Here is a 15,167-nt window from a genome sequence, read left to right on the forward strand (position 1 = left end):
AATCCAAAGGTAGAGATAGGAATGGTGGTCAAACAAGAATTTACTTCCCCGAGGCCCACACCGGGAAGACAGTGGGCTAGTGTCTCAAAGGGCTGAAAATACTTCGAGGTTTATATAAGGGGTGGGACAGGGGCAGGCTGATCATTGTCCTCAGGTCAATCACACAAGGTCTTGTTGGCATCAGGGCACTCCTTATTTCTTGAGGGGTAGTTTTGGTTCTCAGCATGGGATGCATTGCCTTGTGAGTATTTTGCTGAGTTTAGAGATAAACTGGAAAGAAACACTTAGAGAATACCGACTGTGGTCAAAATGGAGGTAGTTGAAGTCCTCTTTGAATCTCAGTGGTTTACAGCAACCAAGGTTTATTTCTCACTAATGTAACATGGACTGGGAAGGGACTATGATCTGTGCTTCATGTATCCTCATCACTCTGGGATCCACCAAGGGGCTTTCATGAGTAAATACAGAATTTATTTATGATTAATATGTATCATAGCAATTGCTTCAAGGAAACTTTTAATATTTTTAAATTTTTCGGATCTTTTACAGATGCTCTGTCCATTAGTAGGTACTACTCAGAACCTGACTTACAGTAGATATCCAGTGAAGACTTGTTGAATGAACAACAGCCCATTCTCTCTCTCTCTCTCTCTTTTTCTCTCTCTTTCTGGTTTTTCTAACCACTCAGGACCACAGTCCAGAAAAGTTTTAAAGCAGATAGTTTACCTCAGTTATTTCAGAGACAGAATTCTAGTGACTAAAAATGTGTGTAAAGGGGTGGCTGGGTGGCTCAGTCAGTTGAGTGTTCGACCCTTGATTTCAGCTCAGGTCATGATCCCGGGGTCCTGGGATTGAGCCCATGTTGGGCTCCACGCTGAACATGGAGCCTGCTTCAGATTCTCTCTCCCTCTGCCCCTCTCCCACGGTCTCTGTTTCTCAAATAAATTAAAAATAAATAAAAATGTGTATAAAGAGCTGCAACCTTTACTCAACTTTTCACTCATGTAGAGTTTCTGTGGAGTGCTGTGCGTCCTGGGTCTGCCAGCTCCAGTCATGACCTCCGCAGACCAGGGGCCTCTGCTCAGTTCTGCCTTGCAAGAGGAAGAGTTTCCTGGTAGAGATGCTGGGAGCAGGACATCAAACCAGGAAATGGTGAAGCAACTGCAACAAAGTGGTTCCTGTCCTGTCTTTCTCTAACCCTCTGAATCTGGAAGACAAACTTGTGCTTGTGAGCCTTGCCCACCAGAGTTTGTGGAAGCCTAGGAGAAAGGTCCTTCTCCAATCTTTCTCAAATACGTCTCTACTTCAAAGAAGCCTTATATGATGGGACAACAGCAAAAGAAGAGCCAATTGCTTCACTTTGTTTCCCTCTTCCTCCCAATGCCTCCTCTCCCTGTGAGGAACCTGGTAAACTTGCTTCCTTCTTAGCTGTTGTTCTGTCAGTCAGTTGCATCTTACTGTCAACAGGGTTTACTATGGGGGAGGGTTTTCCAAACTGCAGATTTTCAAGTGGGTCCTGAAACTAATTAAGCATTAGGAGAAATGCAACAGAATAACAAGTGTTAAAGGGTTTATAATAAATGTAAGTATTGTTTTGTTTACACATAGAAACATACATACATACCATGATCCTATAAATGTATTTCTTACTGTGAATCACAAAAAAAGCTTGAAAAGCCATTATAATGGAGTTTATTCTACCAAGTGAGAGGGAGCAAATGAGGAGACCTGTGGTTCACACACTCTGTTGTATCTACTCAGCCTTTTATTACAGCTCTTTAATACTTAAGCTTTATTTTGTAAAATGGGGTATTGGTGGTGTTGCCCTGGGGGAATCACTACATGTTCCAAGCAAATGATTTAGAAAAAAATCTGTGTGTCAGGGGGCTTTAACAAACATTCATTTTAGGGGAGAATGCAAGATTTTCTAGGCTTCAAAAGAGTTGACTTTTTTTTTTAACGTTTTATTTATTTTTGAGACAGGGAGAGACAGAGCATGAATAGGGGAGGGTCAGAGAGAGGGAGACACAGAATCCGAAACAGGCTCCAGGCTCTGAGCTGTCAGCACAGAGCCCGATGCGGGGCTCGAACTCCCAGACCTCGAGATCATGACCTGAGCCGAAGTCGGCCGCCTAACCAGCTGAGCCACCCACGTGCCCCTGACTTTTCTTATTCTTAAAATTTATGAGCCTTTGAACGTTTTTTTCCAGTTAATGTTTAAACTTTCACTTATGTATTTAAGTTTTTGAGTAGGTGATAGGAGCTTGTGCTGAATTGAATACTGTCTCCCTCACATTTGTGTGCACTTGGTATCTGTGAATGTGGGCTTATTTAGCAGATGTAATCAAATCAAGATAAAGTCATACTGGATTAAGGTGGGCCCTAAATCTAATGACTGGTGTCCTTCTAAGAAGAGAGACACAAGATACACATACATAGGACTTGTTACTGATAGACTACAATATGAATGGGAATTGGGCACTGCATAAAATGATTTTGGATTCATGGCAGAAAACTCAAAAGATAGAGGAACTTGGGTTGCTCAGTTGGTTAAGCGTTCAACTTTTGACTTCAGCCCAGGTCATGATCTCAGTGTTGTGAGTTAAAGCCAAGTTGGCCCCCAATGTGGGGCTAGAACTCACAAACCACAAGATCATAACGTGAGCCGAAGTTGGACGCTCAACTGACTGAGCCACCCAGGTGCCCCCCAAATCAGTTTTAGCTGTGCTAAGCCGGTATTTATCTTGCTTTAAAGATCCTGTCCTGAAACTTCTTATTACATGTTCTATCTCAAGAATTTTTAAAGTATATACTTTCTTAGTTTATAAGAATGTATAAAATTTTTAAACATTTTACTTATTTTTTTATAGAGACAGAGCACAAGTGGGGGAGGGGCAGAGAGAGAAGGAGACACAGAGTCCGAAGCAGGCTCCGGGCTCTGAGCTGTCCGCACAGAGCCCGACGCGGGGCTCAAACTCACAGACTGTGAGATCGTGACCCAAGCTGAAGTTGTACGCTCAACCGACTGAGCCACCCAGGCTCCTCAAGAATGTATAATTTAAAAAAATTTTTTAGAAAGAGTGTAATTATCCTAATAGAAGTTAACTTATTTTCTGCACTGTTTTTAGAAAATAACCTCTGACCTTTAATATGGAATTTAATCAGTATCTGCCATTTTCAACAGGTATGTCAGGAATTTGATTAATGTTTGAAATCTGATGTAGCTTTCACTTCTCAGAGACAGGAATGTGAGATACAGAGCAAGATCCCAAATAAACAAAAATTACTTGTCGTTTTCTGAGGCATCTATTTAAATCAGTTAACCTGAGAGCTCCTTTCTAACATGAAACCCATGTTAACTAAATAACATGAATAAATGTGTAGCCCCTATGTACTTTTAAGTGAATGAATTAGGGGAGAATATTGCAGAAATTAAGGTGAAGTGAAGGTTTCTGAGTGGTGAGCTCAAGAAGTAAGAAGCTAGGCTCCTGGATAGGAAATCATTGCTGCTGCTGGCAGGCAGGGCCAGTCTCCTGGGTGTTTGCCCTGTGTACACAAGAAGCATGATCCATAAAAGAGAAAATTGAAAATTGGACTTCATTAAAGTCAGAAGCTTCTGCTCTTCAAAAGATTATTAAGGAAAAGTAAAGACAAGCTATAGACGGGGAGAAAATATTTACAGGTCAAATCTATCTGATACAAGATTTACATCCATAATACATAAAGATGACTAAACTCATAATAAAAAACCAAACAATAAAAAGTGGATAAAAGATTTGAACAGATATGTCACCAAAGAAAATATAAGCATACAACAGGATTCTTAGCATCATTAGTCATGAGACACCATTACCAACTTATTAGAGTCCCTAAAAATTAAAAAGGTTAACCAGACCAGGTGTTGGAAGAGGATGGAGAAGAACTGGAGCTGTCAACACGGCTGGTGAGAGTGTGAAACTGGATACCTACTTTGGAAAACAGCTTGACAATTTCTTAAAAAGTTGACTATACTCCTACCTGCTATATGCTGCAGCCATTCTACTCCTAGGAAAGTATTCAACAGAAATGGAGCATGTGTTCACAGGCCTGTATATGAGTCTTTCTGATATATTTTACTGTTCATAAAAGCTTTATTCCTATAAGCCCCAAACTGGAAACAACCAAAATGTCCACCAAAGGTGAATGGATAAACCAATTGTGGTAGAATTCTACTCAGCAGTAAAACGAAGTGAACTAGTGATACATGCAGCAATGTGGATGAATCTCAAAATAATGGTGCTGCATGAAATAAGCTAGACCAAGACAGTATGTCAGGATTCCATTTACACAGCATTCTAGAAAATGCATTTATCTGTTGTGACAGGAAGCAGATCAGTGGTTGATCCAGAGGAGACTGTGGGAGGAATTAGAGGCACGGAGAAACTTTGCGTGTGATGGATATGTTAATTATTTTGATTGTGGTCATGGTCACACAGGTGTACAAATGCCAGACCTCACAATTTGCATATTTAAAATACGTGGTTTATGTCAAATATACCTCCATACAGTGTTTAAAAGCTGAGTGTATCATGATTCATGTTATATATACAACCAAAAGCCTTCAGAATATAGTCTTGCGTTACCTTTTTCTCAACAAAAATCAATTCATAGTCATAGCACGATCTAAATATGAACAGATTAAACAATGTCGACTTCAGTTTTCTTTTTTTCCAGTAGCACCGCAGCCTAAGGAAACTGTGAGTGTGCCTTTGCTTCAGGTCAAAGGACGCCGGACACAAGAACAGAGAGAGCTTTTAACTTCACTCACTAGAGGGTGACCTCATCTGAGCACGTCCTGGTCAGCATGCCAACCTCCACCCCCTCCTAAAAAGGTGGTAAACGCAAGCAACTTTCTTGGGCGTGTGAAAGGACAAACCGGGGACAATAATCCTGCCAGCTCCGAGCCCGAAATTCGACAGCCGACTATACGGCAGATCTTACTGTAGGGAGAGTCATGAGCCCGAATTAAGTTGAAAGAAAAGAAAAAGGAAGGGAAAGGAAGAAAAGAAAAGGAAAGAGAAGAGAAGAGAAAACAGAAAAAAAAAAAAAAAAAAAGACAAAGAATAGGCAACGGCTCCGGCCCAGAGTCCCAACTCTGCCTGGTCACGTGCCCGCGCCCCCAACTTTCTGGTCCGATGCGGCTCCCAGGCCCTGTACTTTTGGTTCCGCCCGCTGGCTGTCGGCTACTACGCCGGCGCATTTCCGGCCGTGGTGGGACAGTCTGCGGAAAGTAGGGCACTTCGCGGTAAGGTCTCCCCGGGCGCGCCGTTAGGGCCAGTAGGGAGTGCGGTGTGCAGTTTCCCTTCTGTTAGGGTTGATAGGGTCGCGGGGAAGCCACCAGGTGTCGGCCTTCCGCTTGATGTGCAAGATCTGCCTTTAAGTTCCAAAGGCCCAGCCCCCACACTAAGAGCCCCTGGGAGGCTGCTCTCGGGCGTGGAGGGGTCGTTCGGGCCCTCAGCGCGCTCGTTTCGTAACTGGGGACACGGGGCGCGGGGTGGGAGAGAACGCGGTGGCCTGTTTCGTCTTGAGCTGGGAGCGTTCTAACACCTTCCGCCTTTCCTCCCCGTCTAGCCCACCGACCATGCCCGCGGGCGTGTCCTGGGCCACCTACTTGAAAATGTTCGCCGCCAGCCTCCTGGCCATGTGCGCCGGGGCCGAAGTGGTGCACAGGTACTACCTGCCGGACCTGGTGAGTGCAGGAGGGGCTGTGGTCCTGGCTCCTGGACCACTCCATTCTCCTCCCAGCAACGCAGACCATCTTAAAACGAAATTAGAAGCACCTCTGCTTTGGACCTGAAGCCTTATGATGGCATTCCATTGCATTAAGAGCAATGCATGACCTGTTCTTGTGTCTTAACAAGGCCTTACAGGGGTCTTAGCCTGTCACGTGCCTACCACTGGCCTTAATCTGCCATTTACCTCTTGTTCCCACTGTTGCAGCCACACTGGCTTCTTTGCGGTTTCTCAAACTCATAAAGCCTGTGCCCATCTCGAGGCCATGCTTTTTCTCATCCCGGAATGCTTTCCTCCCAGATCTTGGGGTTGGTTTCCTACTTCAAAACGTCAGGTCTCTGCTCAAATATCTCCTCCAGCAATGAAGGTCCTTTGGACAGCTCCTAAAGGATTGCTTCTGTGCTATTATGTCTCTGTTCTTTGTTTCCAGAAAGGACTTGTCACAGTTTGCAAGTATTTTATTCCTTTGTCTATTGACTTGTTCTTTGTTTCCTCCACGAGAATGTAACCTCCATGAAGGGACTGGACCTGCGTCGTTCACCCTTGTATCTCAGTCACCTAGGAAAGAGCTTAGAATGTAGTAAATGTTCAATAAATATTTGATGATTGAAGAATGAGGGAATATAGGCATTCAAAAGAGGGAGAAACTTACATTAATTTTAATAAGCCTTCATTGAGTTAGAACTGGGAATTACAGGTGCTTTTGAAGACTTCTGGTCTGGTGGAGGTGGAGGCAAGGAAGCACAGCGAAAGAATGACAAATGTGTGCTAGGTATTATGCTACAGGTGTGAATAGAGTGGTTTGGAGCACCGCATAGGGAACGGTCATTTCTGCCCGGACTCTGGACAGGTAACACAGAGAACCAACCATGTGTGTTTCTAGTTTTGGTGAATTGACAACGACGGTTTTGGAGGTATTCTTGTTTTCAGAGGAGGAAACAGGTTCAGAAGAGTGAACATGATTTCCCAAGATCACATAGCTTACTGAGGATTTGAAGCCCAAGCTTTCTGTTTAGTGTTTCTCTTTTTGGATCCTGTTAATAAAGTAGTATAACACCCACGTAGAACATTCAGCTTGAATTCAGGCATATAGATGAGAATGTGCAAATCCCTCCTTCCCATTTACTAAAACCCCCTTTCCCCAGTCTGCTCCCCACACGTCTACCATTTTTTGATTAGTGTCTACTTGCAGACTTTTACTGTTGTTGAAATAAGCACATACACAGAGTTTATATGTAAATAGGCATTCATATACACAATTCTCTGTAACTTGCTTGTTTCGGTTAAAATCTATATGAATAGACACATGTTTATATCAATAGCCTTTTTTCTTTCTGACCATAGAATAGCATCTCCTTATATGGTTGTTCCATATATTATTTAATCAATCCCCTAGTGACATTTTGGTGGTACCTAGTTTTTGTACAAACAATGCTGACGTAGCTCTTTCTTACCACCATAGGCTTCTCCTTTGAGTTCTGGGGATGCATCAAGGATACTTAGTGGAGACCAAAAGGTGTAAGAACCTTCCACAGAAATGCAATTGAGTCATTAATTCATGAGGAATTGACATCAGGCAGGCATCACAGAGGAAGGATTGCCTGTTATTTGACCCTGGGGAATTGACCAAAAAATTGCCCTTTGATTCACTCTTCTCATTATAAGTGGGAGTATGCAAGGTTGCTGCTCGGACCTTGAGAAGAGGCAGCATGAAACCAGAATCTCTAGAAGGACCATACTGAAGCGTCTCAGGCCACTTCATCCTGATTGGGTGATGACATCAGCAGTAGGGTACCTCTCTAGGGACTTGACAACGGCTAGGGCTGGCCAGCTATGTGTAGGATGCTGGATGCTTTACTAACATTTAAAGGATTTGTGTTCTTTACCTGCGTCTGTTGGTGCTGTTCTGGCAATGACTCACTGTTGTAACAACCTCTGGCCTTTGTAGGGGTCTTTCAGTCTTTACAGCTGGAAGGTCTGGGTGGAGCCCAGAGCAGAAGACACCTTGATGGCTGCCTAGAGCGGGTGCTCAGTACTGTCTTAAGCGAGCAGCATCAAGGATGCTTTTTCGAGTTGTGCAGCTCAGCTCCTCAGAATAGGAATGGAGGCAAGGATGCAAGGCGGACACTCTGTCCTGGGATACAAAGTGTGCTTTTGCTTGAGCTTTTCTTTGCAGTTTCATTTACTTTTGCATTACTTTTACTGGTTCTGTTTTCCTTAATTTATAATCTATTTTTTATCAAAACAATGGGTGGTCAAAAAAATGCAGTCTCAGGACTCATGTTAAAGTGTTCATTTTTGGTTGTCTCCAGACACAACCATATACACACAAACTGCTATTTAGAACCTCTGCTGACATTGTTTTTTTTTTTTTAATTAAAAAAGAAATTTTTTTTAACGTTTATTCATTTTTTGAGAGAGAGAGAGCGAGCGAGCGAGCATGAGTAGGGAAGGGGCAGAAAGAGGGAGACACAGAATCCTAAGCAGGCTCCAGGCTCTGAGCTGTCAGCACAGAGCCCGACGCAGGGCTCGAACCCATGAACTGTGAGATCATGACCTGAGCGGAAGTTGGATGCTCAACCAACTGAGCCACCCAGGCGCCCCAACATTGTTAAATTTTGATGTCAGTAAACTTTTTAGTCTTTTAAAAGTTATATACTATGTATATATACAAATATATAATATATAAAACTATTATATATATTACATATTTTGTAAAGAAAAGTGCTTTCTTTTAATAAAAGTTGAATTGTCATTTTAGTTTTGTAATGTATTGGCAACTGAAATTACTCCACATGTGTGCCTGTGTGCGTAAGTGGGTGGTTGTATATACTTTGTAGAAATTTGAAACCTGCTGTTACTGTACTTCATTATTTTTTAAGGTTTTTCTTTTAATTCCAGTTAACATGCAGTGTTATATTAGTTTCAGATATACAGTATAGTATATTATATTTTATAGGGCTTTGTGATTTCATATAATTTCCTTTTTGTCCTTTTTTTTGGTTTTTTTATTTTAGAGAGAGAAAGCATGTGTGAGTGGGGGAGAGGAGCAGTGGGAATGAGAGGGAGGGAGAGAGGGAGAGAGAGAGAAAGAGGAAGAATCCCAGGCAGGCTCCATGATCAGTGTGGAGCTGGGTACTGGGCTCCATCCCACAACCCTGGGATCATTACCTGAGCCAAAATCAAGAGTCGGACACTCAGCTGACTGAGCCACCCAGGGGCCCCCATATAATTTCCTTTTGTGACCTGGGGGACAAAAGAGCCCTTCTAAATTAATTCTTTTTCACAGTTTAATGAACAGGAAACAAACTATATTCTTTGCTTGTATTAAAGGGATTGGAATGTCAACATCCTAGGACTAGTTTAAGATAGGAGATTGTCAGACAAGTTACTCTAGCTTTTATTCCAGTTCTCATCACTGATTTTTGTGGAAAGTCATTTTCACTTCAAAATGAGAATTTTGCTGTGAAGCACGTCTCTTAGGTCCCTATGTCTCCTCTGACTATGACCCCGACCCCAAACCCCATATTCTTTCCTAAACTATTTTATTTCTTTAGGATTAATTAGTTGTTAGGAGACAGAGTAAAATGAGCCAGATCACGGTGTTTGGACTTCAGGCATTGAAAGGCTATTGAGATTTTTGATGTGATTTAAATTATACCAGAATAATCTCGCAGTTTTGTATAAAATAATTAGAGTAAAGATTTTATTTCTCTATAATCTTATGAGCTTATAAGGGTCCTGAGCAATGATTTATTCATGGAGCACAGTTTTTGCCTGCTTTTTATAACCTCATAGGGTTGTAAGAAATGAGATTACGATGTGGTCCCTTTCCTCAGGACCTTACAGTGGAAGCTGATAGCTGATAGAAAGAGACATGCCTCTGAATCATTCTGGACAGTTCCACTTGGATGTGCAGTGAGCATGTTCAAAACTGAGCTCCTGGCCTTCCTCCAACAGACCTGCCCTTGAAGTCTTGCCTATCACACTGGATGGTGACTCCATTGTTCTCGTTCAGGCCCAAACCTAGCAGTCCTCTTTAACGCCTGTCTCATACTGTGCATGACAGCAAATCCCATTGGCTTAACCTGAAGAATATATCCAGAATCTCACTGCTTTTCACCACTTCCTTTGCTGCCACTTAGTTCGAGCCACTGTCAGTCACCTCCCACCTCAGGGACTGTGTTAGCTCTCTGGTCTGGCTTCTGCCTTCCACCCCTGCTCCCCTCCAGTCTTTCCTCAATAAAAGCCATTGTCCTCTTTTTACGCTTGGCTTGAGTCAGGTCATGTCACTCCTCTGCTCAGAACTCTCCACTGGTTTTGCATCTCTGCACCCACTTTTCCCCTCTGTCCTCGTCTCTTCCTAACTTCTAGTCGAATACTTTATGCCAGCTGTGCTGACCACCTTGATTTTCCTTGTGCGTAAAGGTACGTTCCTGCCACAGATCCTTTGCATTTGTGGTTCCTTCTGCCCGAAACACTCCTCGATATCTGCGTGGCTGCTTTCCTCACCCTCCTTCATGTCTTTGTTCGGAAGTCACCTTTTCAGACAAAATAAGCCCATGGAAAGATGCTAGCGTCTTTAGCCATCAGGGAAATGCAGATGACAACCATAGTAAGATACCACTTCATAACCACTATCATGGCTATAATTTAAAAAGCCAGACTGGGGGCGCCTGGGTGGCTCAGTCGGTTGGGCGACCGACTTCGGCTCAGGTCATGATCTCGTGGTCTGTGAGTTCAAGCCCCACATTGGACTCTGTGCTGACAGCTCAGGGCCTGGAGCCTGTTTCAGATTGTGTCTCACTCTCTCTCTGACCTTCCCCCATTCATGCTCTGTCTCTCTCTGTCTCTAAAATGAATAAACGTTAAAAAAAATTTTTTTAATAAAAAAAAACAAAACCAGACTGCTCATGAGAAGTGTTGGTGAGCATGTAGAGTAAAGGGAACCCCCTTACAGTGCTGATAGGAATGTAAAATGGTGCAGCTGCTTTGGAAAACAGTCTGGCAGTTCCTGACCCAGTTCAACATAGAGTCATAGGACTTAGCAATTCCACATCTAGGTTTATACCCAAGAGAAATGAAAACATACGTTCACACAAAAACTTGTACACACAGACAGATGTTCACAGAAGTATTATTCATAAGAGTAAAAAAGTGGGAACAATCCAAATGTCCATCATCTGGTGAATGGATAAGTAAAACGTGGTCTATCCTTTTAATGGAATATTATTCTGTCCTCAAAGGAAATGAAGTACAGATATATTTGACAGCATGGATCAGACCTTGAAAACATGCCAAGTGAAAGAAACTACTCACAAAAGACCACATGTTATATGATTCCATTTATGTGAAATGTCCAGAACAGGCAAATCTGTGGAGACAAAAAGATTAATGGTTGCCCAGGGCAGTGGCTTAGTGTGGGGCAGGATTGTGTGGAAATAGTAGTGACAGCTGATGGGCACAGGGTTTCTTTTTGGAGTGATGAAAAAGTTCTAGAATTTATTGTAGTGAGGGATGCACACCTTTGTGAATATACCAAAAGCCACCGAATTGGAATCGTATACTTTAAACAGGTGAATGGTATGGTATATGAATTATATCTCACTGTGTCACTAAAGCTGTCACGTCAAGCGTTTCCTGACCACTTTTCTTGAAGTCAGTTCTGTTTTTTTTTTCTCTTTATAATTTGCACATAATAGGCACTTACTGTTTTTGAATAAATCAGTTGATTTCTAATACCTGTTTTCTGTGCCAGGCACATGATGGAGAGTGAGTAAGTGGTGCGGGAATGAGTTTCAAAATGTGGAAAGCTTTATTAAAATTGTGATCTGTCATTTAATGTTGATGGAAACTCTCCCTCTGTGAGTCCTGTAATACTGAAGACACAGGTTCTTATAATTAGGATTTATGACTGAGTGCACAGGGACTTTTTGTTCTACTTTTTACGTTCTTTGATGCCTTTCAGGTCACAGTTAATTACAGTCTAAGAAAGCACCGGCATCTGTGTTTTTTTGTTTTGTTTGATAGTCAATACCTGAAATTCCACCAAAGCCTGGAGAACTCAAAACGGAGCTCTTGGGACTGAAAAAGAGACAACATGAACCTCAAGTTTCTCAGCAATAGAAACTTCAAAATACAACTCTGTCAAGAACTCCGTGAACATTTTAAGTATTAAACACATCTTTTTAAAGTCTGTTGAGTCAACTGCTTGTCTTTGAACACCTAATGCAGTGCTAACTGCAAGAGGAGGTGCTCAGGTGTTAGCTGATGCGTTGAGATTTTATTGTAGATTGACCACTATTTCTTGAAAACTGCCAAAATATGTATCATCAGCTTTTTGAATGTGAATACTTAGTCTTGAATATTATGTGAGAAAGAATGTCTGCAGTGTTCCCTGCCCTTATAATTCTGGGTTATTTCTCTGAATAAGCTTGACTATCATGGCATAATGGGAATTCTGAATTAACTATAATAAAAGTGCCATTGACACTGAAAGCTTATGGTATGAAGTTAATATTTCTCCAAAACTGGAAATTGCTACTAAACTGAATTAAGTTGAAATATTTAAAGTTTGAAGTTCTTTTTTTTTTTTTTTTAAGTTTATTTTTCAGAGAGAGAACGTGTGCACGTGCAATCGTGCAATCGGGGTCCTCGAGGGGCAGAAGGAGAGAGAGAATCCCAAGGCTCCGTGCTGTCAGCACAGACCCCAATGCAGGACTCGATTCCACAAACCAAGAGCTCATGACCTGAGCATAAATCAAAAGTCAGAGGCTTAAGTGACTCAGCCACCCAGGCGCTCCAAAGTTTGAAGTTCTTTAATTGTGTACTTGACAAAATTATGAAAGATGTCACTGGGACTGTCGCAAGTTCTTTACCCCCAAATTTGAGAAACCATGTTACTATGTAATTATTCTTACAAAATAAATTGTAAAATAACTGAAAAGCTTAAATGAGCTTTGTAATTGGGTGAATTGTGTCCTCTTTCAAAAGATGTTGAAGTCTTAACCCCCAGTACCTGTGAAGGTGACCTTATTTGGAAATAGGGTCTTTGCAAATGTAACCAAGATAAGATGGGGTCATCAGGGTGGGTCCTAATCCAACATGACTGGTGTCTTTACAAGAAGAGGAGAACACAGACACACTAGGAGAATGCTAGGTGACAACAGACACCGGAGGGATGCAACTACGATCCCAGGAGCACCAAGGATGGCGGACCACCACCAGAAGCCAGGAAGAAGCAAGGAGGGATTCTAGCCAGAGTCTCAGCGTGTGGCCTGGCTGACACCTGGAGTTTAAGACCTCTGGCCTCCGGAACTGTGAGGGAATCCATTTCCGTTGGTTTAAGCCACCCAGTTGGTGGTACTTTGTTATGGCAGCCCTAGGAAAGCAATATACATATTTCAAGTCTTCCTCTGAGTTTATAAAGGACAAAAGGAATTGATAGAGCAGTTGGCTCTCTATTTAGGGCTATTTTTCCAAGAAAGATTTTCAGAATTTTTTTTTCTTCATGTTTGTTTATTTTTGAGAGATTAAGCAAGTGGGGGAGGGGCAGAGAGAATCCCAAGCAGGCTCTGCCGGGTCAGCACAGAGCCCAATGCAGGGCTTGAACTCACAAACTTGAGATCATGACCTGAGGTGAAACCAAGAGTCAGATGCTTAACTGAGCACCCCAGTAAAGTGCTAATTCTAAGGATTCTAAGTGACTTTCACCAAAGTATGTATGTATTCCTGTTCTGAAGTTAACCCGTTATGAAAAATATACATTATGGTGGCCATGGAAATGCGGGAATAGACTCCCTGAGGAAAGACAGTAAATAAGGCCGTAAATGCCGATCACGGAGCAGCCTTCGGTTGTCTTGGCCTCTGCAGGGATTTTATCAGCTAGAGTGGCCTTGCTCAGAGCCACATGCCTCCTGCCATTCGGCACAACTCTGAGGGGCCCCTGTGGCTCAGTTCCCTGTGGGCTGGCTGGGGCCATCTTTGGACATGCGTTGCTTCTCCCCTTCTCCCTCTGCTCCATCCCATTTCCTTTCCTTCCACAGGTGCTGATTTAAGCGCACTCCTTAACGAACATCCTGTATACTAAAAACTCCATTCTAGTGCTTCCTGGAGAACCAAATCGGTGACCTACAAACCAAAAATCAAAAGTAGTACTAGATTCTTCCTTAATAAAGCTGTGGGAGAAAACAACTCAAGATGGACCAGTTGCAAGTTATTTGGTAATTAAATTAGGTCAAACAGTTGTGCAAGGTGTCTTGGACGTAGCTGCTCGCTTTTCCAAAAACTGAGGGAGTACGATGCTTTCTAAGCTTCCTGCTGGAAACAATGGAAACTCAGAATTTGCAATTGGAAGACTCTGAAGAGCAAGTTTCAGATGTTATTAGTTTAATGCAATGCGATGGCTTTAATTTCTTTATAACAATCTTTATTAAAAATGGTAATCTATAGTGGCCAAAAAATTGGAAACTAGTACAACTAATAGCTAATAATATAACATCGTATCACAAAAAGAAGCCACATCTTAACTATAGCATGTTTTCCGATGACGATGACTGATGGAGCTCCCGTTTTCTTTCTTAAAAGAAACAGATTTTAAAAAAGATACACATTCAAGTAAGGTAGCCATTGAAGTGATTATTGCAAATTAACCCTAGAAAAATAGCTTGGAGGGAGGAGTAGGAAGCATACAACCAACAGAAATACAAGCCCAGAAAGCGTCCTAGATTATCAGGAAAACTCAGTCCCTAACAAAACAGTAAAGTTGTATTATAGTTAATATTAAAGTTATCATAGTAAAGTTAGTTTCCACAGAATTTCCTCTCACACGTATGATCTCTGAATATACAACTCAGATTTTCTCTCCCTAGCCACAGTTAGACTACCATTTCAGATGGCTACACAACTAGTCAAAGTACAGAAACCAGTTTCTCATAAATAATACACTTCAAAAGAAATTAAATGATCACTTGCTGAGGACCAGCACTCATCATCTAGTTATCTCTGTTGTAGGATTATGGGTGTTCTAAGAGACAGTCTTATTTTGGAGTAACTCTAGATTTACAGGAAAACTGCAAAGATAGTAGAATCCCCACGTGCCTTCTCCCTGTTTCCATGGATGCCATCCTCTTACATCACCATGGTGTGTCAAAGCCAAGGAACCATGAACTATATTATACACCAGACTTACCCTTACCGTATCCTGTCAAGGATACAGGAAATCACTGCTATTAACCTTGATCACTAGGTTAAGGTAGCTTCTGCCAGCTTTCTCTGCTACAAAGAAATGATTTTCCCTTTCTGTCTGCTACAGGACAGCTACTAAGTCTAGCCATCTTTCAGAAAGGAAAGGAGTTTAAACTCCACCTCCTGCAAGGGGGAGCATCTATCTACCG

The 15,167-nt window shown here is 42.1% G+C and overlaps 1 protein-coding gene across 2 annotated transcripts; it reads left to right on the top strand.

Annotated features, from left to right (window-relative positions):
- The first annotated feature begins 5,142 nt into the window (after positions 1 to 5,142).
- UQCC6 (ubiquinol-cytochrome c reductase complex assembly factor 6) lies at positions 5,143 to 12,728 on the top strand. 2 transcript variants are annotated; one of them, XM_040491050.1, is made up of 4 exons: positions 5,143 to 5,284; positions 5,611 to 5,728; positions 11,803 to 11,939; positions 12,375 to 12,728. In XM_040491050.1, exons 2-3 carry the CDS (start codon positions 5,621 to 5,623, stop codon positions 11,896 to 11,898), a joined length of 204 nt encoding a protein of 67 aa, XP_040346984.1. In that variant the 5' UTR covers positions 5,143 to 5,284; positions 5,611 to 5,620; the 3' UTR covers positions 11,899 to 11,939; positions 12,375 to 12,728. The 2 variants fall into 2 exon arrangements, with proteins under 2 accessions (XP_040346984.1, XP_040346983.1); XM_040491049.1 differs by having other exon boundaries at positions 5,149 to 5,284; positions 11,803 to 11,943.
- Positions 12,729 to 15,167: the final 2,439 nt, after the last annotated feature.

This window comes from Herpailurus yagouaroundi, unplaced genomic scaffold, assembly GCF_014898765.1.
Source record: "Herpailurus yagouaroundi ecotype Mexico unplaced genomic scaffold, PumYag 182, whole genome shotgun sequence".
Taxonomy (NCBI): Eukaryota; Metazoa; Chordata; class Mammalia; order Carnivora; family Felidae; genus Herpailurus; species Herpailurus yagouaroundi.